Genomic DNA, 25,328 nt, shown 5'->3' on the forward strand with positions numbered 1-25,328 from the left:
GCGGCAAACAAGAAGGCGAGCGGCGGCGGCCCATTCGCGTGGAGGCGCGCGGCGCGCAGCGGACGCCAGCGGAGCCCCGAGGCGCTCGGCGCGGGCTCTAGGACCGGCCAGGCGCCACCCCGCGGTCGCCGGCCGCCCGCAGGGACAGCAGGTGAGGCCTCCGAGGCGGGCACCGAGTGGAACGGTCACCGAGCTGCTCGCGGAGCGGGAGCCCAGGGCCAGGTGCAGCCGGGTGCGTGAGCGCAGCCGCCTTCCCGGGTTTCCCCGGGAACCTATGTGTGTGCCCAGGAGTGTGGGAGCCGAAAGCCATGGGGGTCCCTGAGAGAGAAGGTGTCTGAGAGTTTGGCAGGATATGGGCTCTCGTGGGTGCCCGTGAGCGGGTCACTGCATGACTGTCCAGGAAGGCAAGGCCCTGAAAGCAGGACATTGTGTGGGCTGAGCGCGAGTGACCACCTGGAAGGACACTTCGCAGCCAGTATGCCCCCTGGGAGGGCGACAGTGGGTACCTGTGACACCAGTCCTCTGGGCACCAACTGCCTTGGGTACATAGGGGCTGGCTCCTGGGCTGCTGTGCTCCACGGGGACCCGGGTGGGAGGGTGGCCAGGCCAGATTCTCAGGCTGCGCCCTGTCCCAGGTTGGCTCTGAGCTAGATGTTCACACCAGCCAGGATGTGAGCGGCAGGGTCCCCAGATTCCCATGCCACCTGGTCCGGGAGCAGCAGGTGAAGTCCGCTGACAGACCCACCTGTGTGTGCTCCAGGCCGCTCTGTCGAAGTGGGAGCTCAGGACTTGAGTGCTGTCACGTGCTGCACCTGGACTTGCCTGAGCAGCCCCTCCTGCCACTCTTCGGCTTTCTTCATCAGCCGAAGCACCCCTGTGGGAGGGCCTGGCCTGGGGTCTGAGGGCAGGAGTGGGGTGGGAGGCGGGGTGTGTCTAACATCCAAGAATCTACTCCAAATAAGGGAAAATATGAAAGAGCTGGATTTTGGCTTCCAAGGGCTGCCCGATCTGGGGGCTTTGGGATGGGGCGCCACCTGGTGGTGATACTATGTCCCCTAGGGACAAGAACCCTCTACATCCCCATCACTTATTGCCCCCAAATAGGGAAAGCCTAGGGCTGGAAGCCAGGGCACCCAGCTTCTGTGCCCCTTTCTGCTGGAGCTGGCTTCTGGTCGCTTACTCTGACTCAGTTTCCCTGCTCCCTGGAGATTAAGGAATGAACACAGATGACCCAATTGGGTGGCAGTTATGGACTGAAAATCAATTCTTGGTGTAATTCTGTCCTTGGGAACTTGCTTTCCAGTGGGGCAGGGGAATCAGAAGAACAACTCTCACCTCCTCTTGAATGGGGCCTGGTAGGGAGGGGTCCACACGGGTCCCCCTCTACAGCTCTCTCTCCCACCTCCATCCCAGTTCCCAGACACCGCAGTGTGGAGTTTTGTGCACATGTGTCTGAAAGTGGTCAGGAGTGGACAGTGCACAGGAGGTGAGCCTCAGACTGAAAAACATCATTTAGACCCCATGCCACCACCACTGGTGAGGAAAAACCAGTGGGGGGACAGGCAGCCCCCAAGCGAGCATGCTGGAGGGCAAGGGAGATGCCGGTGGGGACTGCAGCCCCACTGCGGGTGATGCAGACACCAGGGCTGTGCAAGAGTCAACCTTATTTGGGCATGACGTGCTGGCTGACCCAGGGCCTCCTCTCCCACTGGTCTTTAGCAGATAACTTAATTACTGCTAGTCTGCGGGTCAATCTAAGAATCAAGCACGAGGGACAGAGACATGCCTTTCTGGAAAAAAGATGTAAAGAAGGGAACATCCTGGAGAGGGGAGGTACACAGGACTGGGGGAAGTGAGTCCACTCTGGTGACAAAGCCATGAGTAGGCTGGCTTCTCTTCACTGAAGAGGGTGGCAGTGAATGTCCCAACAGGCCTCTTGCCCCTGTGCCTTTGCCGGTCAATGTCTCCCCACAGTGACCTCCCACGGTCTCCAGTTATCTACCAGAAAATTAATTTTGAGCAAATAGCTCCCCATTGCCCTGGAGACACCATCCCGGCTCCCCAGCAGGCCTTGGCAGCCTTCCGTGGTTTGCCCCCTTCGGTCCCCTGGCCCCCCTGTCCTGGGGGCCCGCTCTGCACTACCACGGCCCTGAAGCCCACCGAGACCCAGGTGCTCAGAGCCCACCAAGTCTTACTGGAACCCCGGAGCAGGTTCCCCGCCGCTGCCTGGCTGCTGGTCACACTGGGCTCAGGGGCCATTCCGACAGGAGGGGAAGCCCCTCCCGCCCCAGGTGGACAGCTGGTGGGTGAGGCGGGCACTCGCTGTCTCTGCATGCATCACACCGCGCCCTGTGCCAGTGCGCAACGGCACTCCCGGGCCCCTTCCAAGGCTGCTGGCTCCAGGAGTGCCGGTGGCCTCCTGGCCCAGTGCCCTATTTCCTCCCGGGTGGAGCGGGGAGGGAGGGAGGCGGTGGGGACCGGCGGGGCGCAGGTGCGCAGGCCAAACCCTGCAGAGCGGGAAGGCGGGCTGGGGCAGGGGGTCTGAGGGGGGCGGCCTAGGGTTCGGGCGCTACGGGCTTCCTTGGCTTGGCGCACGCGCGCAAAGCGCTGCCAGCAGCGCCTGGCCCAGACCTGCGCTCTCCAAGGGCTCGCCCTTCAGATCGGGCCCCTTCCCGCTGCTGCTGCTGCTGCCGCCGGGGCCGCCGGCTGGGGCGCGTCCAGGGAACCCCAAGCGCCGGAGCTCGGGGGAGAGGGGACGACGGGGGGCTGCGGGGACCGAGCGGAGTCCACGTGACTCAGGGAGGGCGAGCCACCCCACCCCCCGCAGGGGCCTTGGGGAAGGAAAGTCCCTTGTATGGTGTGCCCGCTGGAAGCCAAGAGGTCCAGCGCCAGACGCTGCTCAGCCTTTCCTCGCTGCAGCGTTTCTTGCAGCGCAGGAGGGAGATCGCAGGACTTGAGCGCATCGTTGCCCGCCACGGGGCCCAACGACCCTTCCCGGAGCTGGGGGTCGGGTCGAAATCGCCTGGGCGGGGGGACTCAGGGGGGCATTCCAACGGGTGGGGTGGGGCGGGGCGGGCACGGCCCCGAAGCCCCACCCAAGGCCACGCCCCGATGTGACTCCGCCTCCCAGCCCCGCCCCCGCCCGCATTTAAAGGGCTCGCTCTCTCCGCAGCGCAACCTCTGCTGTCTGCATCGCCCCGCGCTCGCTGAGGTGCCTGCGACTTTAATTAAAGGGCCGTCCCCTCGCTTGGGCTGCAGCACCGCCCCTCGGCTCCTCGCGCCTCAAAATGAGTAGCTCCCACTCCCGGGCGGGCCAGAGCGCTGCGGGCGCGGCTCCGGGCAGTGGCGCCGACACGCGAGACGCCGAGATGCCGGCCACCGAGAAGGACCTGGCGGAGGATGCGCCGTGGAAGAAGATCCAGCAGAACACATTCACGCGTTGGTGCAACGAGCACCTCAAGTGCGTGAGTAAGCGTATCGCCAACCTGCAGACGGACCTGAGCGACGGGCTGCGGCTTATCGCGCTGCTCGAGGTGCTCAGCCAGAAGAAGATGCACCGCAAGCACAACCAGAGGCCCACCTTCCGCCAGATGCAGCTCGAGAATGTGTCGGTGGCGCTCGAGTTCCTGGAGCGCGAGAGCATCAAGCTCGTGTCCATCGGTGAGGGCGCGGGCCGCCCGGTGGCGCTGGGAGGCGAGGGAGGGGGGCTCCGCGCGTCCTCCCATCTTCTCCGGGCCGACCCCTCGCAGACACCCCCCCTAAGCTGTGGCGCCGCCCCGGGAGTCCCCGGGGCCGCCCAGCTCCGTGTGGGCCTCGAGAACAAAGGCTCGCAGGCCGGCGGTGCGTGCGGACCGCTACGCGCCCCCGCCCGCCGGTCCCCGGCTGGCCCACGCCCAGGCTGAGCTCACATCCTCCACAGGCCGCGCCCCCGTCGCTGCGCCCGCGGTGGGAGAGGGCCTGGGGGGGCGGGCACTGGCCAAGCTCTGGCCGTGCGCCTGGTGCCCCATCTCTAACGAGGGGGAGGCCGGGGCTCTCCACCCCCTACAGCAGTTTGGAGAGGGCCCTCTGGGCTTCAGGCACCCCTGTGGTTCCTTAAACGGGGGTTGGAGCTTGTGGGTCCCATTGTCTAGTGCCCCCCAGTGAAGATGGCTCATACCGCAAGTTTAGATTTTCTTTCGGGAACTAGGGGGCCAGAGAGGGCCATAGCTAGCAAAACAGCACCTGAGATGGGTTTGGGCGCTGGCCAGTGAAGGGAGCTGGCTTGTAGTCTCTTAGATACCTGGTTACTGTCGAGCTTGTGCCAAACTCTTGCCTCCATGTAGGACTTGCTTTCCTGCATCTAGAATATGCAGGAGTTGTTTGGGAGGTACTCCAGCATGTGCTGGGCTCGCTGCCAGCCCAGTGTTCGTGTCACCGGGCTGGTGAGGCTGGCAGTGGTCGGGCCTACTGCATCATCCCAGGCACTTCGGAGATGAGAGCCACACAGGGACAGGCACCAGAACTGGTGACTTGGGGGGGGGGGCGGGGAGATGCGACAGGGAGAGAAGGGGCACGAGCTTTCTTTTCTTCAGAATCGAAAGAGGCCTTCCAGTTGTCCCTACAGCCCTGGCCCGGTCCATGCGGAGCCTGAGAAAAGGAGGGACCGAGACTCAGGTGCCCCCAACCACTCAGGGCTGGTCTCAAGGGCCCCACCTCTTTCTCTGGAATGCAGGTCGAGGCCGAGGCCCACCCCCCAGTCCCAGCCTCAGTCTAGCCAAGCTGAGTCATCTCTGAGCCTTGGGTGGGGGGGCAACCGGATGTGGGGAGGCGGGCCACACCCCAATTGTCTGGGGGGGGTCTCCTCCTCCCCCCTCCCTCCTTCTCCTCCTCTTGTGAGCTGGCTGGAGCAGGCCTAGTTCCCAGAGCTTTGCCATATAAGGCAAAAAAATGTTGGAAAGCAGCAGTGGTTAGGGGAGGGAGGGGGCAGGCTGGCCCGGGGGGCTGGGGAAAGGGGGTGGGATGGGGCGGGGCCATCCAACCAGTCAGTCTCTCAACTCTGAGCCCGGTCCTTCCCACCCTCTTTTGTGAGGTGGATGGGAGGGCCTAGGCCAGCCTCCTATGGACCGGGGGTGGGGAGGGCCCAGCCCGATGATGGCTGATGAGCTTGGCCTTGTGTTTCCCCTCGTGGGTCGTAGTGGACCTCGGGCCTGCTGAGGGCTTGTGCTGGACTCGCGATTCTGCGGGTGGGAGCCTGGCGGGAAGGCCTGGCTACTCCTGTGTCCTTGGGCTTCTCTGAACCTTCCAGTAACCCCTAGCCTGAAGCCCCCACTCCATCCTCCTACCTGCCATTTGGGGACAGTGCAAGGCAGTGGTGAGGGACCGGGACCAACCGCAGCCTAGGAGCAGGAAGGCCGCTGTGCTTTGAGTGGCACTGAGCTGGTCCGCAAGGTGCTGCCCGCTGGAGTCAGGCTACCTGCCATTGATGGCCCTTCTGGTGGCGCCCATCCCCTTCTCCCCACCCCCAAGTTGACTCACTAGACAAGTATTTTCTACTGATTGTTGGGGAAGGGTAGGTGGAACACGCCAGCAGGGATTCCAAAGATGAGCTGCCCTCCTGAGTTCTCAGAGGCCCCCCCGGCCCCCCCACCCCGTTCGCTTGAGGAGGCTGAGACCCAGAAGGGCCTTGGGTGGGGCTCAGAGCCCAGAGGCATTGCCATGGGGATGGGGTGCAGGGTGCCCGCCCTAACCACTTCCCCTGTGGTGAGCTTGGCGGCCACCAGCCTGTAGCCCAGTGGCCCGTTAGGTGGCGAGGAGGGCGGGCAGCAGCTGAGCAGGCTCTGCTGAGGCAGCAGGACTTGGGGACCCCACCCATGACCTCTGCCACCCAGACTCCCAAGCTGGGCCCTGAGCGCCCAACCCAGGCTCACTGGCTCCGCCCTTCCCCTTCGGGCTGGGTGAGGGGGCCCCTGGAATGTGTCCTGCCCGGCATCCTGGCTGGCAGGCCATCTCTGCCGGGCCCCAGTGAGTCAGGGCCATGCAGCCCAACCACCGGTTCCTTGGGGCTCCCAGCCCCTCCCCCTGCATCAGGGCTGCTGCCCAACTCCCAGCCTGGCTCTGTGGGGGGAGGGGGAGCACTAAGGCAGTGGAGGGCGGGGCTCACACCCTCCACCCAAAGGGTCCTTGCCCAACGCGCGCCACCGCTTCCGCTTCCCCAGCCCCATGCCATCCACCCATCCACCCGCCCCCGCGACCCCAGGGCAGCCGCCACATTTCCCAACCTCTCCACCCGCCGGCCTTCCTCTTTCTCGGTGCAGGTCAGGGGCCCTTTCCTGGAGATCCCTGGGGATGGGCGGTGGGCCCCTGCAGAGCACTCATCCCACTCACTCCAGAGCCACCTTTGCGGAAGGGGGCTCCTCCCCAGGCCTCCCCTGGCCCTGTCTGCCGCCTAGGTCTGTCTCCTGTCCTTCCTCTGGGCCCCCTCGTTGTGCTGTATTGTCATGTGTCTACAGGTGCTTTGCCTCCAAACCTCCTTCACACCCCCAAAGGGGCCCCGACCCACACCCCACCCCGCCCACGGGGGCCTGTGCCTCCTCCCTGGGGCCTGCTATGCTGCCACATTCCCCAGTGCCTGGGAGTGGCCTGACACCCTGAATGTGCGCCACCCCCAAACCCTGTGCGCACATGCACAGGGACCCCGGGTCAGCCCTGCCCGCCCAGCGCTGCCGCTCGTTCCCCTTACAGACAGCAAGGCCATAGTGGACGGGAACCTCAAGCTGATCCTGGGCCTCATCTGGACCCTGATCCTGCACTACTCCATCTCCATGCCCATGTGGGACGAGGAGGAGGACGAGGAGGCCAAGAAGCAGACGCCCAAGCAGAGGCTCCTGGGCTGGATCCAGAACAAGCTGCCGCAGCTGCCCATCACCAACTTCAGCCGGGACTGGCAGAGTGGCAGGGCCCTGGGCGCCCTTGTCGACAGCTGTGCCCCGGGTGAGGGGCAGCGGGGGGCGGGGCCGCCGGTAGGGGGCCGGAGGGGATGGCCTGCAGCCAGGTCTCTTGGCCCCCCAGACTCATGGCCTTCCTTGCCCCGCAGGCCTGTGCCCTGACTGGGATTCCTGGGATGCCAGCAAGCCCGTGAACAACGCCAGGGAAGCCATGCAGCAGGCCGACGACTGGCTGGGCATCCCTCAGGTACGCTCCGCCGGGCCAACCGCGGCCGTCTGGGGGCTGAGGGCCCAGTGCGGAGAGGTGGCGTGTCCCAGGACCCTGAGGCTTGGAGGCCAACTGGCTCCTTTTTCCGCGCGTGACAGGTGATCACCCCTGAGGAGATCGTGGACCCCAATGTGGATGAGCACTCCGTCATGACCTACCTGTCCCAGTTCCCCAAGGCCAAGCTGAAACCAGGGGCTCCCCTGCGGCCCAAACTGAACCCGAAGAAAGCCCGAGCCTACGGGCCAGGTGAGAGAGCCAGGCGGGGGGTCCTCCTGCAAGGTGACCTCCTCCCTGAACGTGAGCTCCCGGGGAGGCTTCAGTCACGTGGCTGCCAGGTTATCAAATGCCCCCCCGTGAGTCAGGCAGGAGTGGGTCAGGGCTGGTCAAAACTGGCCACTGGCTCTGTGTTCCCCCCGCCACACCAGCCCGAGGCAAACTCAAGCCAGCGTTCTAGAAAACAGGCCCAGGCCTGTCCCACGGCAGGAGCGCAGTTGGGGCCGAAGGCCGGGTTCTGCGCGCTGGGGTGTACACCGAACTGACTCACCCCGTTCCGAACAGCCTGATGGGGCTGCGGCGGGGGTGCGCCAGCCCTCACAGCCAGCCTGTGGCTTCCCCCCCAATCCCCGGGCAGGCATCGAGCCCACAGGCAACATGGTGAAGAAGCGGGCAGAGTTCACTGTGGAGACCAGAAGCGCCGGGCAGGGAGAGGTGCTGGTGTACGTGGAGGATCCGGCCGGGCACCAGGAGGAGGTAGGGCGGCCAGCAGGCAGGGCAGGGCGCTGCCGGGCCTCCGCGTGGAGGGGCCGCTCTGAGCAACGGCTCACGGACTCCTTCCCACCCTAGGCAAAGGTGACCGCCAATAACGACAAGAACCGTACCTTCTCTGTCTGGTATGTCCCCGAGGTGACGGGGACTCATAAGGTGAGCCCTCAGCCCAAGGGGAGGCCAGTGGCGAGGGCAGTGGCGAGGGTGCCCCAACCCTGCCCTCACGGTGCGCCCCTCCTGGGAACAGGTCACTGTGCTCTTTGCCGGCCAGCACATCGCCAAGAGCCCCTTCGAGGTGTATGTGGACAAGTCCCAGGGAGATGCCAGCAAAGTGACGGCCCAGGGCCCTGGCCTGGAGCCCAGCGGCAACATCGCCAACAAGACCACCTACTTTGAGATCTTCACGGCGGGTGAGGGGAGGGTGCCGAGGCCGGCAGGTCTGGGGGAAGAGCTGGGGGGGCGCGGGAGCGGCCTGGAGGCTCCGGGATCTGAACCGATGCCTCCTGGCAGGAGCGGGGACAGGCGAGGTGGAAGTGGTGATCCAGGACCCCACAGGACGGAAGGGTACCATGGAGCCTCAGCTGGAGGCCCGGGGTGACAGCACGTATCGCTGCAGCTACCAGCCCACCGTGGAGGGCGTCCACACGGTGCATGTCACCTTCGCTGGTGTGCCCATCCCTCGCAGCCCCTACACTGTCACTGTTGGCCAAGGTAGGCCAGTCCCGGCCGCCCCCCGCTGGGCACGGCTCCAGCCCTGCGGTCTCGGAGGGGGGCAGCCGGGCAGGTCCCGTTCCAGCCCCCGCCCCGGCTCCCCGGGCTTCTGTCCTTCCGCTGTGCGGGCGCACTCTTTCTGGCCCGGCTGGGACCCTCCTCCTTCTCCTCCTCTCGCCCTCTCCATCTCTCTCTGTCTCTCCACGCTTTCACCTTCGGAAGAGCTCGCTCCAGCTGTCTAGAAACCTGCTGCTCTCTGCTCTGCCCACAGGGTCAACGGTACTTGGATCTGTCTTCCTAGGGGGGGCTAGGCGGGGGGCTGGGGGCTGGCATGGCTGGAGCAGGTGGGAGGAGGCCTGCCGTGTCCTGGCCTGGGCCACACAGGTCCTAGGGTCACGGTCCCTTCCACTTCTTTCTTACGCGTCCCTCACCGGCCCGTGTGGCCCGATGGCCCAGCCTTGTGGGAGCAAGGGAGGGGTCGCCCAGCGCCGGCTCCCAGCAGCTCAGCCAGCCTTCTGCTCACAGCTTGTAACCCAGGGGCCTGCCGCGCCGTCGGCCGGGGCCTCCAGCCCAAGGGTGTGCGAGTGAAGGAGACTGCCGACTTCAAGGTGTACACGAAGGGCGCGGGCAGTGGGGAGCTGAAGGTCACCGTGAAGGGTCCCAGTAAGTTGGCCTGTGGCTGGGCTGGGGTGGGCGGTGCCAGTCCCCGGCCACTGCTGGGCAGGCCTGAGGCCCTCCCTTGTCTCCGGCAGAGGGCGAGGAGCGCGTGAAACAGAAGGACCTGGGGGATGGTGTCTATGGCTTCGAGTATTACCCCATGGTCCCCGGCACATACACTGTCACCATCACGTGGGGCGGCCAGAACATCGGGCGCAGGTGAGACCCCGGGCTGAGCTCGGAGGTGGCGCACTCCTCCCTCTGCTGGGTTTGGGCCGGCCCCCCTCCAAGACGGGGCCCCTTGGCACTCCCCTGGGTGGCTCTCTCCTTGCAGTCCCTTCGAGGTGAAGGTGGGCACCGAGTGTGGCAATCAGAAGGTGCGGGCTTGGGGCCCCGGGCTGGAGGGCGGCGTCGTTGGCAAGTCCGCAGACTTTGTGGTGGAGGCCATTGGGGACGACGTGGGCACCCTGGGTAAGTTGGAGGCTGCGATGTGGGCACCTGGGGGCAGAGGCTGGTAAGGGCCACCCTCCCGAGGTTCCAGGGCACTGACGGAGCTGGCGGCTGTTCTCAGGCTTCTCTGTGGAGGGCCCGTCACAGGCCAAGATCGAATGTGATGACAAGGGCGATGGCTCCTGTGATGTGCGCTACTGGCCCCAGGAGGCTGGCGAGTATGCCGTGCACGTGCTGTGCAACAGTGAAGACATCCGCCTTAGCCCCTTCATGGCCGACATCCGCGAGGCGCCCCAGGATTTCCATCCAGACAGGGTAAAGGGTGCGGGCCGCTGGGCTGGGTCTCTGGGCTTCAGGGCCCTGGGCTGGCATCGCCGGCAGTGTGCTCCTGCCACTCTGTCTTTGGAGGCCAGCACTTGGTCCCCTGAGATCTGGGTGGCCTCCCATTAGGTGAAGGCACGTGGGCCTGGATTGGAGAAGACGGGTGTGGCCGTCAACAAGCCGGCAGAGTTCACGGTGGATGCCAAGCACGGCGGGAAGGCTCCTCTCAGGGTCCAAGTCCAGGTGTGGTGCCCTCTGTGGTGGGGGCAGGGTGGGCAGGTGCCCAGGCCCGGGCACTGACCAGGAGGCCGCCTGCTCCCGCCCGCTCTCCAGGACAACGAGGGCTGCCCCGTGGAGGCAGTGGTCAAGGACAACGGCAACGGCACCTACAGCTGCTCCTACGTGCCCCGGAAGCCGGTGAAGCACACAGCCATGGTGTCCTGGGGAGGCGTCAGCATCCCCAGCAGCCCCTTTCGGGTGAGCCTGCCCTCTGCAGGCCTCAGATGGGCCTTTAGCCCACTTCCCTGGGTGCCCGCTTTGCCGTGGTACGGCCCTCTTCCATGAAACTCGCATACCGTACAGCCTACCCCGTTCAATTAAACAACTCGGTGGTTGTGAGTGAGTTGAGAGCTGTGCGGCCATCACCACAGTCGAGGATGGGGACGTTTTCACCGTCCCCCAGAGAAACTCCTCTGTGCCTCCACTGCCCCCGGCCCTACGCAGCCACGCACCCGCTTCTGGCTGTGCGGTTTACCTTCTCTAGACATTCCCTGGGGACGGGCTCCTAGGCCCTGCACGGATAGACCACGTGTTAGGTGGCCAGTCATTTGTTGGCGGGCATTTGGGGTTTCTCACCTTCTGGCTGTCGTGAGCAGTGCTGCCACGGGCGTTCCAGTACAGGCGTTAGTGCAGACGAGCGATCTCACTGCCTGGTTGCGTAGACGGCGAAGGGTGGCGGCACTGCAGCATCAAATGGTTGCCTTACATGGCACTCCCCAGGGTGGCCACGCCATTTTGCCCCTCCTCCAGACGGGTCATGCCCCTGCATTTGCCCCCGTGCCCTGCAGGTGAATGTGGGAGCCGGCAGCCACCCAAACAAGGTCAAGGTGTACGGCCCAGGAGTGGCCAAGACGGGACTCAAGGCTCACGAGCCCACCTACTTCACTGTGGACTGCACGGAGGCCGGCCAGGGTGAGGCCCTGCCTCGAGAGCGCGGGTGGGCGGGTGGGCGAGGCGTCCCCGTGAGGTTCCAGCCTCCACTCCCTCCTCCCCTGCAGGTGACGTCAGCATCGGCATCAAGTGTGCCCCCGGCGTGGTGGGCCCCGCTGAGGCCGACATTGACTTCGACATCATCCGCAATGACAACGACACCTTCACGGTCAAGTACACACCCCGCGGGGCTGGCAGCTACACCATCATGGTCCTCTTCGCGGACCAGGTGGGTGCTGGTGCTTCCGGCCCCTAATGCTGCTGGGTGTTGGGGTGTGGCTCTCTCTCAGCCCTCCTCCTCCCGCCCCCTGCAGGCCACGCCCACCAGCCCCATCCGGGTCAAGGTGGACCCCTCCCATGACGCCAGCAAGGTGAAGGCCGAGGGCCCTGGCCTCAGTCGTACCGGTGAGGACGAGTACCCCATGGGGAGGTTGGGGAGCCCCGAGGGGGCGTGGGGCAAGGTGCCCCTACAGGGTAGCTGTGTCTCCTCAGGTGTTGAGCTTGGCAAACCCACCCACTTCACGGTCAATGCCAAAGCCGCCGGCAAAGGCAAGCTGGATGTCCAGTTCTCGGGGCTGGCCAAGGGGGACGCGGTGCGTGATGTGGACCTCATTGACCACCATGACAATACCTATACCGTCAAGTACACTCCTGTGCAGCAGGTAGCTACCTTGACCCCCTGTGGCCGCGCCTGTCCATATACCTGCTGAGCCCGTGGGCCCCCCTCACGTGGTGGGCTGGGTGGGCAGCTCCGGGGGGCTTCCCGCCCACTCTCGTTTCCCACCTGGGAGAGAGAAGGCATGGAAGTCCAGGGGGTGCAGTGGCAGAGAGAAGCCATTGTCTCTGAAGCCCCTCCCCATGCCCAAATTGGGAAGCCCCAGGCCAGGGGGACCAGGGCCATGACCCACGACCCTGCCCTTCTGTACCCTTCCCAGGGCCCAGTGGGTGTCAGTGTCACTTATGGAGGGGATCCTATCCCCAAGAGCCCCTTCTCGGTGGCGGTGTCTCCAAGCCTGGACCTCAGCAAGATCAAGGTGTCCGGCCTGGGAGAGAGTAAGTCGTTGGGGCCTGTCGCAGCCAGCCACTGAGCGCGCCCCGGGGCTGCCTGGGCCCATGCCACAGTTCTCCCCTTCCTTTCATCGTGTCAACAGAGGTGGATGTTGGCAAAGACCAGGAGTTCACAGTCAAGTCGAAGGGTGCCGGTGGCCAAGGCAAAGTGGTGTCCAAGATTGTGGGCCCCTCGGGGACAGCAGTGCCCTGCAAGGTGGAGCCAGGCCTAGGGGCTGACAACAGCGTGGTGCGTTTTGTGCCCCGTGAGGAGGGGCCCTACGAGGTCGAGGTGACCTACGACGGCGTGCCTGTGCCCGGAAGCCCCTTTTCTCTCGAAGCTGTGCCCCCCACCAAGCCTAGCAAGGTAACTGGGGTGTAGGCGCCACCCCCTCTCTTCTCCAGACTCGCCCTCACCCCTTCTCATGTTTGTCCTTTTGAGCGGTGGCCCTGCTCAGACCTGCCTGTGCCCGTCTGGTGGGGGAGGGGAGCCAGAACGAGAGGAGGCAGACGGAGTCAGGCTGGGGGTCTGAGGGTCAAGGGTCGGGGAGGTGGCGTGGCTCTGGCTCCTGACCTGCCCCTCCTCCCTCAGGTGAAAGCTTTTGGGCCCGGGCTGCAGGGGGGCAGTGCAGGCTCCCCTGCCCGCTTCACCATCGACACCAAGGGCGCCGGCACAGGCGGCCTGGGCCTGACAGTGGAGGGCCCCTGTGAGGCCCAGCTGGAGTGCCTGGACAACGGGGACGGCACGTGCTCTGTGTCCTACGTGCCTACGGAGCCCGGGGACTACAACATCAACATCCTCTTCGCTGACACCCACATCCCCGGCTCCCCGTTCAAGGCCCACGTGGTTCCCTGCTTTGACCCATCCAAGGTCAAGTGCTCGGGCCCCGGGCTGGAGCGGGCCACCGCCGGTGAGGCGGGCCAGTTCCACGTGGACTGCTCGAGCGCAGGCAGCGCAGAGCTGACCATTGAGATCCGCTCCGAGGCGGGGCTGCCAGCCGAGGTGCACATCCAGGACCACGGCGACGGCACGCACACCATCACCTACATCCCCCTGTGCCCCGGGGCCTACACTGTCACCATCAAGTACGGCGGCCAGCCCGTGCCCAACTTCCCCAGCAAGCTGCAGGTGGAGCCCGCAGTGGACACCTCAGGCGTCCAGTGCTACGGGCCCGGGATTGAGGGCCAAGGTGAGAGGCCCCCCACCATAGGGCGTGGGAGCAGGGGGAGCCGGGGCCCTGGGAGCCCCATTCTTCTTCCTCTCCCTGCCCCCCTGCAGGCGTCTTCCGAGAAGCCACCACCGAGTTCAGTGTGGATGCCCGGGCTCTGACGCAGACCGGAGGGCCGCACGTCAAGGCTCGCGTGGCCAACCCCTCGGGCAACCTGACCGAGACCTACGTGCAGGACTGTGGCGACGGCACGTACAAAGTGGAGTACACGCCTTACGAGGAGGGTGCGTGCCAGGGCGCTGGAGGGATGGGCCGGGGGTGGAGGCAGGGTGACCTGGGCTCCCTCTGACTCAGCCTGCCCTCCTGCAGGACTCCACTCTGTGGATGTGACCTACGACGGCAGCCCTGTGCCCAGCAGCCCCTTCCAGGTGCCCGTGACCGAGGGCTGTGACCCCTCCCGAGTGCGCGTCCATGGGCCGGGCATCCAAAGCGGCACCACCAACAAGCCCAACAAGTTCACCGTGGAGACCAGGTGAGTGAGAGCCCCGGAGGCAGGGGCTGCAGGGGGCCTTGGAACCCAGGGGATGACGGGCTGTCTCTCTGGACCAGGGGAGCTGGCACAGGGGGCCTGGGCCTGGCTGTAGAGGGCCCCTCCGAGGCCAAGATGTCCTGCATGGACAACAAGGACGGCAGCTGCTCGGTCGAGTACGTCCCCTATGAGGCCGGCACCTACAGCCTTAACGTCACCTACGGCGGCCATCAGGTGCCAGGTGAGGAGGCAGGTCAGCTGGGGCCGGGCTGGGACCACCTGTCCGCCCTCCACTCTTGTCTCACACAGCTGCCATCCCTCTGCCCGCCTCCAGGCAGTCCTTTCAAGGTCCCTGTGCATGATGTGACAGACGCGTCCAAGGTCAAGTGCTCTGGGCCTGGCCTGAGCCCAGGCATGGTCCGTGCCAACCTCCCTCAGTCCTTCCAGGTGGACACGAGCAAGGCCGGCGTGGCCCCGCTGCAGGTCAAAGTGCAGGGGCCCAAAGGTGAGTGTTCCTGTGCCTGGGAGTGGGGGGTCAGGTCAGGAGAGTGCGGTCCTCTGAGGGAGGGGACCCAGCGACGGCGGGGGGCGGGGGGCGGGGGGCGGGGCCGGTGGGCAGGCAGTTGACGGAGGAGCCTCAGGTGACCCCAGAGCCAGTGCCCTGGGGCAGGGGACCTAAAGGAGGCAGAACAGACCGCTGAGCAGATGTGGCAGGCGGGAGGGAGGTAGAGCGGGCAAGGGTCTGAGATGTCACAGGGGCTCAGGGCTGTTCTGGGGACGGGCAGGTGAGGGCAAGTCGAGGCCCCCTGGGGTGAGGGGCTGGGTGCGTGGCCCAAACTCGGCTTTCTAGTGTGGTGGGCCTAGGGGCCCAGGGCACCGGCTAAGGCTCTGTCTGTGGGCCTGGGGCCAGGCCTGGTGGAGCCAGTGGATGTGGTGGACAACGCCGATGGTACCCAGACCGTGAACTATGTGCCCAGCCGTGAGGGGCCCTACAGCATCTCGGTGCTGTACGGGGAAGAAGAGGTGCCCCGAAGGTAAGAGGCTGGGCCCTCTGCGTGTGGGGAGGGGCCTGGGCTGGGCACCAAGAGCCTTCCTGACCGCTCACAGCGTCCTGGCCTAACAGCCCCTTCAAGGTCAAGGTGCTGCCTACGCATGATGCCAGCAAGGTGAAGGCCAGCGGCCCCGGGCTCAACACCACTGGCGTGCCCGCCAGCCTGCCTGTGGAGTTCACCATCGACGCAAAGGACGCAGGGGAGGGCCTGCTGGCGGTTCAGATCACGGTGAGCCGGCCGCACGGGTGGCCGCCTGCTCCAGCTGCGGTGCAGCTCCGGGCACAGGGAAGGCGAGGGAGGGGAGGGGACCAGGCTGGAGCGGGGCGCCGCGCGGGTCCGCGGCCCGGCTCTCTGGTCTCCCTTAGAAGCCGTGCCAGCCTCTAGGATGGTGGTGACAGACACGGGCTGCCCCACGCACGCACTTGCTCACTTCGGGTGTCACCAAAGCCCTTAGTGCCTCAGCTTTTCTGCCTGTAACATTCTCTGGGGCCAGGTGTAAGGCTAGGACTCTGAGATCTTTGGGGGAGCTCATCCTAGTGCTAGGGCAGGCCCTGGGGTAGAGGATGGGAGCTGAGAGGTCCTCGTGGGGGTAAAGCAGGATGGGCGCCAGGTCCCTGCCCCTGCCTGTTGTCACGCAGGGTGCGGGGGGCCGGGGGGGGTCACTGGGCATTTTGGCGCTTCCCTTCTGGGCCTTGCCCGTGGGGAAGTAAAGGACAGTGGTGGATGCAGGCAGCCGTCTTGGGCCACGGTGCTTGAGCGGCTCAGAGGCTGTCCCTGCAGCAGTGGCGCTCGACGCTTGGTCCTTTGAGAGGGCCTGAGGGAACCCCGGGCCTGGCTGGGCTTGGGCCAACCGCCTCCCCTGCGCTCTGCCGTGCAGGACCCTGAGGGCAAGCCCAAGAAGACGCACATCCAAGACAACCACGACGGCACGTACACGGTGGCCTACGTGCCAGACGTGACGGGCCGCTACACCATCCTCATCAAGTATGGTGGTGACGAGATCCCCTTCTCCCCGTACCGCGTTCGGGCCGTGCCCACTGGGGATGCCAGCAAGTGCACCGTCACAGGTGAGCCAGCCCGCCAGCGGCCGCGGCGCTCAGCACGGGGCTTGGGTGTGCCTGTGTGCACGGGCTCGCTGCTTGGGGCGGCGTGTGGGAGTGGGGGCCGCCCCCTGAGTGACTCACCTGACCTTTCTCCTTGCTCTCTGCCCTCTCACCTCAGTGTCAATCGGAGGTCACGGGCTAGGTAAGCTGCTTGCTGGGGCCACTCCCAATGCCCCTCCTGCCCGGAGGGCAGCTTCCTTTCCTCTTCCATGCTGATTCCCAGGACAGTTCCAGCTGCAGCTCTTGGCAGGGACAGAGGGGGGAACTGGAGGGTTAGGGCCCAGGGAGGCCTCCGGAGCTGAGCATGACTGCTCCGGCCCTCCCCCTCTGGGCCTCCATTTCCCCATCTGAGAAGTCGGGTTGCAGCTGAGAGCTTTGGGGTGAGGTGCATCCTGAGAGGCGCCCCCCTGGGGGCTCTGGGGTCTGGGGATCTTGGCTTCCCGGGGAAGTCCCGGGGGCGGGCAGCAGGCCCTTTCTCTTCACTTCCTCTTTCCGCGTCCAGGGCTCTCGCGTGGGGTCTCCCCCAAGCAGCGGGAGTCCCCGGCCCCGGCCGGATCCACAGACCCCCATCCCCACCTCCCGGGGGCCTCTGCGTCCCAGGCCGGGGGAGGTGCAGGCTGCATGAGTGGGTGGGGCTGGCTGGTAGTGCCGTAGCACCAGCGTCGACTGCTTGGGCGGCCAGCATGGCGGGGCCCGGCCCGGCCTCAGAGCCCCAAAGTGCACTCGGTGGCCCCCCTCCCCCCTCCCTCCCCCCATTCCCCAAGCAGTGACGTTATTCAGATGGTCCCCAACCAGGCACGGAGGTTCTCCTGCTCAGGCATGGGAGGGGAGAGCCAGCCCCAGCCAGGGACACCAAGAAGAGGCAACGACTACACGGGAGCCTCTGAAGGCTGTCGGCCGGGACCTTGGCCGAGGCAGCCAGGGAGAAAGTTAGAGGGTGGCTGGGGCTCCACGGCAGGGGCTCGACGACTTTGGACAGCAGGCCTCGGGGTCTGAGACGCCAGCCCTGCGTGCCTAGGGCAGGGGGTAGGGCCGGGGTTGGGGGGAGCAGAGGCAGGGGCAGGGCTGGGCTGAGGGAGTGGTCTCGGTTTACCTGGCCACCGCGTGCAGAATGGAGACAGGGCGCCCAGCTGGGGAACTGAAGTCACCTCTGGACCAGTCGGAGGGGTGGCTTGGGCTAGGCTGCTGGTGGTGGGGCTTGAGGGGCTGGGCGCCGGGCAGGGAAAGCGGGGAGTCGGGGCTGACTGTGAGGTTGGGGCCCGAGCTACTAGCTAGGTGGCGGGTCCAGGTTCCGAGCCAGGGAGATCAGGTGTGGCTGTGTGCGAGGTGAGGCCTCCCAGGGCAGGGGCGGGCAGCGGGGGGCCAGGTGTAGCGCTCAGGAGAGCCGCGGAAGGCCAGCATGGAGCCCTTGCGCAAAGCGGGAGCCCTCGGCGGACAGGAGAGTTCGGTGGCAGGCTGGCCGGGGGACCCCCTTGCACTCAGCCCTCGAGTCGGTCCGGTGCCCCCAGCTGCTTCCCTGGCAGGGGCCGGGCTCCAGAAAGCACTCGCTGCCAGGCCTCACAGCCTACAGCCCCCCGAGCCTCCACGGCTGAGCCCAGATCATAACGTCACTGTCCCTCCCCTCTCCTCGGGCACTCTGGGGCCCTGGAGGCTGCTCAGCTGCTCTGCTCTCGCCACCTCGCAGCCCCCCTTCCCCCGGGTGCTACCACTGCCTGCTGCGCTGTGCTGCCTGGGTGCCAACCCTGCTGCCTACCTGCTTCCCTGCTCCCAGCTCCCTGCCTGCGCTGGGCCACGCCCGGCCGCCCCTCTCTGCAAGCCTCCGGTCGAGCGAGCGTTCTCAGTTGTCAGGAAACTCCAATTTCACCTTCAGGCCCGGGGGGCGCGGGGCGAGTGTCACGTTCCCCACGCTGCAGCAGGTCTCCGCCTCACCGCGTCCGCACACGGCACTGGGGGCCGGGGCCAGGCCGCAGGGGCGAAGGCAGCCGTGGGCCCAGCCGGCGCGCTGGCGCCGGTCAGCGTGGTCCACGGCACAGGCTGAAGCCAAGTGGGTGGGGGCGGTGGCGGCAAATGCGTGTGCCCTGATGGCGGCGGTGACCTCGTGGGCTTCCCGGCCCTTCCTTCCTCTCAGACTCCTGGGTGCCATCCGTTGGGCCTTTCCCATGTGGGGGACTCCCCCGAGACAGGACTCCCAGGCTTGAGGTGGCTCGGGGGAACCTTTCCTGCCTTCTGAGAAATCACTCACCATCCCAGCTTTGGGGGGGCGGGGGCGGGAGGCCTGGCTGTGCTTGGTGGTGGCAGTAAGAGGCCTGGGCGGGCGGCAGGTGGACAGGAGCGGCCCGAGCGCCGAGCTCATGCGCTGGCCCCCCCTTTGGGGACCCACCCTACCCCACCAGGCGCTGGCATCGGCCCCACCATCCAGATTGGGGAGGAGACGGTGATCACCGTGGACACCAAGGCGGCGGGCAAAGGCAAGGTGACCTGCACCGTGTGCACACCCGACGGCTCCGAGGTGGACGTGGACGTGGTAGAGAACGAGGACGGCACCTTTGACATCTTCTATACAGCCCCCCAGCCGGGCAAATATGTCATCTGCGTGCGCTTCGGTGGCGAACACGTGCCCAACAGCCCCTTCCAAGTGACGGTCAGGAGGGGTCGGGGGCGAGGCGTCCGGGCGGGGCTCATGTGTGACGACAGAGTCTCCAGCTCCTGTGCGTTGCTCTGCAGGCGCTGGCTGGGGACCAGCCCACGGCACAGCCCCCGTTACGGCCTCAGCAGCTGGCCCCGCCGTACACCTACGCCCAGGGCGGTCAGCAGACCTGGGTATGGCCTGGCCCACCTCCTCCCAGCCCTAGGGGACACTCGGGGACCGGCCAGCTGGGCGTCCCGTGAGGCCCTGTTCTGCCGCTTGTTAGGAGGGACCCCGGATCCTCCCACGCGGGACCCCTTCCCTCCTGCAGCTCCTCACTCAGGCCCTCTGTCTCCACTGCAGGCCCCAGAAAGACCGTTGGTGGGTGTCAACGGGCTGGATGTGACCAGCCTGAGGCCCTTCGACCTTGTCATCCCCTTCACCATCAAGAAGGGCGAGATCACTGGTGAGCGGGGGCGGGAAGGAGCTAGGGAGCCACAGAGGCCAGAGTGTGCCAACGGGCTGCCCTGACCCGCGCCCCACTGCCCTGCAGGGGAGGTGCGGATGCCCTCGGGCAAGGTGGCGCAGCCGGCCATCACCGACAACAAGGATGGCACTGTGACCGTGCGCTACGCACCCAGCGAGGCCGGCCTGCATGAGATGGACATCCGCTACGACAACATGCACATCCCAGGTGCACCCCTCAGCATGCCACCACCACCTTACGGGGGCGTGGGGCTGGGGGAGGGGCTTGGGGACGACGCGAGGCCCCCATTCCATGTGGTCCCTCTTCCTGCCTCAGGAAGCCCCCTACAGTTCTACGTGGATTATGTGAACTGCGGCCACGTCACAGCCTACGGGCCTGGCCTCACGCACGGCGTGGTGAACAAGCCTGCTGTCTTCACCGTCAACACCAAGGATGCAGGAGAGGGTGAGCGGCAGCTCTCGTCTTGACCCGCCTGTGTGTCACGGGCTACTGTCATCCGGTGGGGAGCTGGACACTGGACATGCTCCCCAGATGAGGCTCCCTGCCCCACCCCCGGCCTCTGCTTGCCCGTTGGGGCTTCTCCTCATTGGCGCAGTGTCCCTGGGCACAGTTCGCACCCTCACCCACAACTCTCTCCAGGGGGCTTGTCCCTGGCCATCGAGGGCCCATCCAAAGCAGAAATCAGCTGCACCGACAACCACGACGGGACGTGCAGCGTCTCCTACCTGCCCGTGCTGCCTGGTGACTACAGCATCCTGGTCAAGTACAACGAGCAGCACATCCCGGGCAGCCCCTTCACTGCCAGGGTCACAGGTAGGTGATACCCAGAGCGGTGACAAAAGGAGGCAGGTGGCAGGGTGGGTGCAGTCTCCCTCTGTGCCTGGACACACAGTGACCGTCCCCTGCCAGGTGACGACTCGATGCGCATGTCCCACCTGAAGGTGGGCTCTGCCGCTGACATCCCCATCAATATCTCGGAGACGGACCTCAGCCTGCTGACAGCCACGGTGGTGCCGCCCTCGGGCCGGGAGGAGCCCTGTCTGCTGAAGCGGCTGCGCAATGGCCACGTGGGTAAGAGGCTGGGGAGCAGGGCCTTCTGGAAAGGAGGGAGGCTGGGGGTGGGGGCACGCCTCTCCCCAGCTGACAGCCCCTCCCCGTGTCCAGGGATCTCATTCGTGCCCAAGGAGACCGGGGAGCACCTGGTGCACGTGAAGAAGAATGGCCAGCATGTGGCGAGCAGCCCCATTCCAGTGGTGATCAGCCAGTCGGAGATTGGGGATGCCAGCCGCGTGCGCGTCTCCGGCCAGGGCCTCCACGAAGGCCACACCTTTGAGCCCGCAGAGTTTATCATCGACACCCGTGATGCAGGTAGGCGGTGGCGGCCTGGAAGCTGGGGTGAGACCACTGTACTTGGCCCCCTGGCTCAGGGGTGTCCCTCCCGCAGGCTATGGTGGGCTCAGCCTGTCCATCGAGGGTCCCAGCAAGGTGGACATCAACACAGAGGACCTGGAGGATGGCACATGCAGGGTCACCTACTGCCCCACGGAGCCTGGAAACTATATCATCAACATCAAGTTCGCTGACCAGCACGTGCCCGGTGAGTGAGGCACCCACGCGCCTTCCCCATGGCTGGGCAACCTTCTTGCCACACCCAGGGTCCACCTGCAGAACGTAACTTGTGTGGGATGTGGGTTGTGCTTTCCTCCTGCAGGCAGCCCCTTCTCCGTGAAGGTGACAGGCGAGGGCCGGGTGAAAGAGAGCATCACACGCAGGCGACGGGCGCCGTCGGTGGCTAACGTTGGCAGTCACTGTGACCTCAGCCTGAAGATCCCTGGTAGGAGCTACAGGAGCCAGGGAGGGTCCCAGGGAGCCCTAGGTGCCAGCCCGAGGTGGTCCCAAGCAGAGGGGCGGGCCCTCGGTCTCCTGCTCACCAGGCTGTCCCCCACCTACAGAAATTAGCATCCAGGACATGACAGCCCAGGTGACTAGCCCATCAGGCAAGAGCCATGAGGCCGAGATCGTGGAAGGGGAGAACCACACCTACTGCATCCGCTTCGTGCCCGCCGAGATGGGCATGCACACCGTCAGCGTCAAGTACAAGGGCCAGCACGTGCCTGGGAGCCCTTTCCAGTTCACCGTAGGGCCCCTGGGGGAAGGGGGAGCCCACAAGGTCCGCGCAGGGGGCCCTGGCCTGGAAAGGGCTGAAGCTGGAGTGCCAGGTAGGCCTGCTTCCTGCGGGGCTCTTGCCCCTCCTGGGCGGGGGCTGGGGGGCAGGAGGGGGCTAGCAGCCATGCTTGGCGGGGGCCGACGCCGGGGGAGCAGCCCTCCGTGAGGACACACTGTACCTTCCCGCAGCCGAATTCAGCATTTGGACCAGGGAAGCTGGCGCCGGGGGCCTGGCCATTGCTGTCGAGGGCCCCAGCAAGGCCGAGATCTCCTTCGAGGACCGCAAGGATGGCTCCTGTGGCGTGGCCTATGTGGTCCAGGAGCCAGGTACTGAGGCGTGGCTGGGGCTGGGAGGCAGGACTCGGCTTTGGGCGCTGGTCTGGGTCTACGCGGACAGCCCTGCCCGGCTCCCACCCTCCACCTTGAGGTCCCAGGGCCACTCAGGCTGTTTGCGGGAGGTGGCAGGCTCGAATGCCGACAGGTGGGGACCTCCCGGCACGCCCTCTGTTCTCTCTCCCTGCTCAGGTGACTACGAGGTCTCAGTCAAGTTCAACGAGGAGCACATCCCCGATAGCCCTTTTGTGGTGCCCGTGGCTTCTCCGTCTGGTGACGCCCGCCGCCTTACTGTTTCTAGTCTTCAGGTGAGGCACCGAGAGAAACCGCCCGCCTGGGGCTCCTGGGCCCGGCCAGACCAGAGCCGCCGCACAGAGCAGGCCTTGGCCCTGTGTCGAGTGACCCGCCCAGCCCAGCTCGGGGCGCCGGGCTTCTGCTCTGGCCGGGTGCAGCCCACGCTTGGGGTCGGAGGAAGTACCCCTGACCGTCGCGTGGAGTTTTTCTCGTGTCTCAGCTCTAAAGGCTTTGAACAGAAGCCTGTGCCCCTTGAGCACCAGGGCTGAGGTTTAAAGAGGGACAGCCTGCCAGGGCTGAGTGCTGCCCGCAGGGCGGGGCCACCCCCTTCCTGCCGCCCGGTGTGTGATTGTAGAGCGTGGGTCTGGGAGCGGGGGTGTGTGCCTGTAGCTTGCTGCCCCTCGAGAATCCATGGCTCTCCCTCTTTAAACCAAGCTGGACGCCAGATGGGTAAGTGCAACCCAGTGGGATTCCTGCTTCTGGAGCCCTTTCCTTCCCTTGCCCCGCCCCAGCCCCTAACCGCGTCTGCTGTGCTTCCAGGAGTCAGGGCTAAAGGTCAACCAGCCAGCCTCTTTTGCAGTCAGCCTGAACGGGGCCAAGGGGGCGATCGATGCCAAGGTGCACAGCCCCTCAGGAGCCCTGGAGGAGTGCTATGTCACGGAGATCGACCAAGGTGAGGCCCTGGCCCTTCCCGGCCAGCCAGCCGTCCGCCCTGGCCCGACTGGGAGCAGTGCGCCTCCCCCCGGGCCTGGCCCACTGGCTGGGAAGCAGGCTGAGGGTACAAAGGGGAGGCGCAGACTCCGGAAGCAGCCGAGACGGGGCCCAGAGGCCTGGGCTCCTCCAGCCGGGCGGCGCTTCCCCAGCTTGTGACCCAAGCCCTTGGGGTACCTAGCTCAGCAGCCATGCTGCTAGGAAGGAAAACACCTTCTGCAGGCCGTATAGTGCAGTCTCTTGAGGGAGAGACCCAAAGTCCAGTGATGGGGGCTGCCCAGGCCTTTGGCCAAGGCCTGGAACCCGGGGACAGCCCGGGGGTGGGAGGAGCTGCCCAGCCCAATTTCACTGGTTCACAGCCTCATCCTGCCCCTTCCCAGCCGCGTGACCTCAAGCAAGTTCCTGCCTGTCTCTGGGTCCCAGTGAACACGTGGGGGATAAGGCACTCATGGTAACCCTTGGAGAAGGAGGCATCGAGGCGGGCATTTTGCCTACAAACGATTCCAGTCCAAATGAGTCCTATGGGTAGCTTGGGCATCTGAAGCTTCACCCCTCAGGCTTCAGGAGGCCTGTGCAGTGGGGTGTGGGTGCCCAGCACGGCCTCCAGAACAAGCTGAGTGGCCCCCTAGACCTGCTGGACTCAACGCTGGCAGGCAAGGGAAGCCCCTCGCCGATGCCGGTTGCTCAGTTTTGGAGGAGAGACCCCAGGCCCACGGCATGTTCCTCTGCCCCTCAGATAAGTACGCCGTGCGCTTTATCCCACGGGAGAATGGCATCTACCTGATTGATGTCAAGTTCAATGGCACCCACATCCCTGGAAGCCCGTTCAAGATCCGAGTTGGGGAGCCTGGGCATGGAGGGGACCCAGGCCTGGTGTCCGCTTACGGGGCTGGCCTGGAAGGCGGCGTCACAGGTAGGTCAGCGGGTGCGGCTTCCAGTGTGTGAACAACTGCTCGGGTCCCTCCTCCGAGCTCTCGGTGACAACAGGAGGCGTGTGGAGGTGACAAGGCTACGCTGGAGGGCTGGGGGGGGGGAAACAGGCCAGGCCAGCTCTGCCTAACCTCCCGTGCCCCCAGGGAGCCCAGCTGAGTTTATCGTGAACACAAGCAATGCGGGCGCTGGTGCCCTCTCGGTCACAATCGACGGGCCCTCCAAGGTGAAGATGGATTGCCAGGAGTGCCCTGAGGGCTACCGCGTCACCTACACCCCCATGGCACCTGGCAGCTACCTCATCTCCATCAAGTACGGCGGCCCCTACCACATTGGGGGCAGCCCCTTCAAGGCCAGAGTTACAGGTGAGCCTTGTACCAGACTGCGGCTACCCAACCCAGTGCGCGACACTCTGGCCACCTCTTAGCCCCTCCTGCTCTGCCCTGCAGGTCACCGTCTGGTCAGCAACCACAGCCTCCATGAGACATCATCAGTGTTTGTGGACTCCCTGACCAAGACTGCCAGCGCCCCCCAGCACGGGGCCCCAGGCCCAGGTCCCACCGACGCCAGCAAGGTGCTGGCCAAGGGCGTGGGGCTGAGCAAGGCCTACATGGGCCAGAAGAGCAGCTTCACGGTGGACTGCAGCAGAGCAGGTGGGCGTCCTTCCAGGAGATGAGGCTAGACATAAGAGCGGACAGCCAGTGCCTGGGAACATGGCAAGGGGAACGAGGGCGGTGGGAATGCCTTTGGGAGCGGGCCGCTTCCAGCCTGGGCCTCCCTGCCGTCTCCTCTACCCTTCAGGAAAGTGCCCTGGAGGAGCTGGAGTTTCCTTTGCTGGTCTTGCCCGGGGTGGGGGGGTGGGGTGGGAGGGTTGCTGGCAGCTCTTTAGGAAGGGCTGTCACCCCAAAACAGGCGACGAGGTGGGAAGGGGAGGTTACAAGACAGGAGAAGGGAGTCAGCGCAGTCACAGCTGAGGGGAGGGACTTGGGGCCTGGCACTGAGGCCCCTTCCCCCACCCCCAGGCAACAACATGCTGCTGGTAGGGGTACACGGGCCCCGGACACCCTGCGAGGAGATCCTGGTGAAGCACGTGGGCAGCAGGCTCTACAGCGTCTCCTACCTGCTCAAGGACAAGGGGGAGTACACGCTGGTGGTCAAATGGGGTGACGAGCACATCCCAGGCAGCCCCTACCGCGTCCTGGTGCCCTGAGTTCTGTGTCCGTGCCAGCCAGCAGCTCCCAGGATGAGAAGTGCCCCTGCGCCCGCCCTCCGCCACCCAAGCAGCACCCGCCCCAGCCCTGGCCAGCCCTGGCCACCCTGTCACCGCAGCCGACCCTGCCCTGTGCTGCGCTCCCCTGCCTCCACTCGGGCAAAGGAGAGGGGCGAGCAGAGGCAGCCTGCCTGTCTTCTTTGCTCCTGGGAGGGGTGAGGGGTGGGGGTCTAGTGCACAACCACCTGCTAGTTCTCTTCTCTAGCCAAGAGGAATAAAGTTCTGCTTCCATTCTCCCGAGGGTGGCTCGAGCTTTCTGGCAAGGGTGCGGACACGGGGGACAGGCTGGATGGAAGCACGGACCCAG

At 65.7% G+C, this 25,328-nt stretch overlaps 1 protein-coding gene across 2 annotated transcripts; it reads left to right on the forward strand.

Annotated features, from left to right (window-relative positions):
• FLNA (filamin A) lies at positions 1 to 25,256 on the forward strand. Of its 2 annotated transcripts, XM_033849810.2 has the most exons (48): positions 1 to 151; positions 3,173 to 3,660; positions 6,721 to 6,969; positions 7,073 to 7,170; positions 7,290 to 7,437; positions 7,823 to 7,941; positions 8,035 to 8,112; positions 8,204 to 8,366; positions 8,467 to 8,667; positions 9,193 to 9,330; positions 9,420 to 9,543; positions 9,659 to 9,795; positions 9,896 to 10,089; positions 10,225 to 10,338; positions 10,429 to 10,572; positions 11,163 to 11,286; positions 11,373 to 11,533; positions 11,619 to 11,709; positions 11,797 to 11,966; positions 12,240 to 12,357; positions 12,456 to 12,718; positions 12,944 to 13,541; positions 13,631 to 13,804; positions 13,890 to 14,052; positions 14,130 to 14,290; positions 14,384 to 14,554; positions 14,960 to 15,083; positions 15,173 to 15,329; positions 15,979 to 16,168; positions 16,323 to 16,346; positions 18,598 to 18,845; positions 18,929 to 19,024; positions 19,194 to 19,296; positions 19,384 to 19,524; positions 19,633 to 19,761; positions 19,957 to 20,130; positions 20,227 to 20,388; positions 20,482 to 20,685; positions 20,762 to 20,914; positions 21,029 to 21,151; positions 21,270 to 21,536; positions 21,673 to 21,810; positions 22,009 to 22,124; positions 22,651 to 22,783; positions 23,558 to 23,734; positions 23,898 to 24,116; positions 24,201 to 24,404; positions 24,774 to 25,256. In XM_033849810.2, the coding sequence occupies exons 2-48, from the start codon at positions 3,288 to 3,290 to the stop codon at positions 24,959 to 24,961; spliced, it is 7,944 nt and encodes a 2,647-aa protein (XP_033705701.1). In that variant the 5' UTR covers positions 1 to 151; positions 3,173 to 3,287; the 3' UTR covers positions 24,962 to 25,256. The 2 variants fall into 2 exon arrangements, with proteins under 2 accessions (XP_033705701.1, XP_033705702.1); XM_033849811.2 differs by lacking the exon at positions 16,323 to 16,346.
• The last annotated feature ends 72 nt before the right edge of the window (positions 25,257 to 25,328 follow it).

The sequence above is a fragment of the Tursiops truncatus genome, chromosome X (assembly GCF_011762595.2).
Source record: "Tursiops truncatus isolate mTurTru1 chromosome X, mTurTru1.mat.Y, whole genome shotgun sequence".
In the NCBI taxonomy this organism is placed as follows: Eukaryota; Metazoa; Chordata; class Mammalia; order Artiodactyla; family Delphinidae; genus Tursiops; species Tursiops truncatus.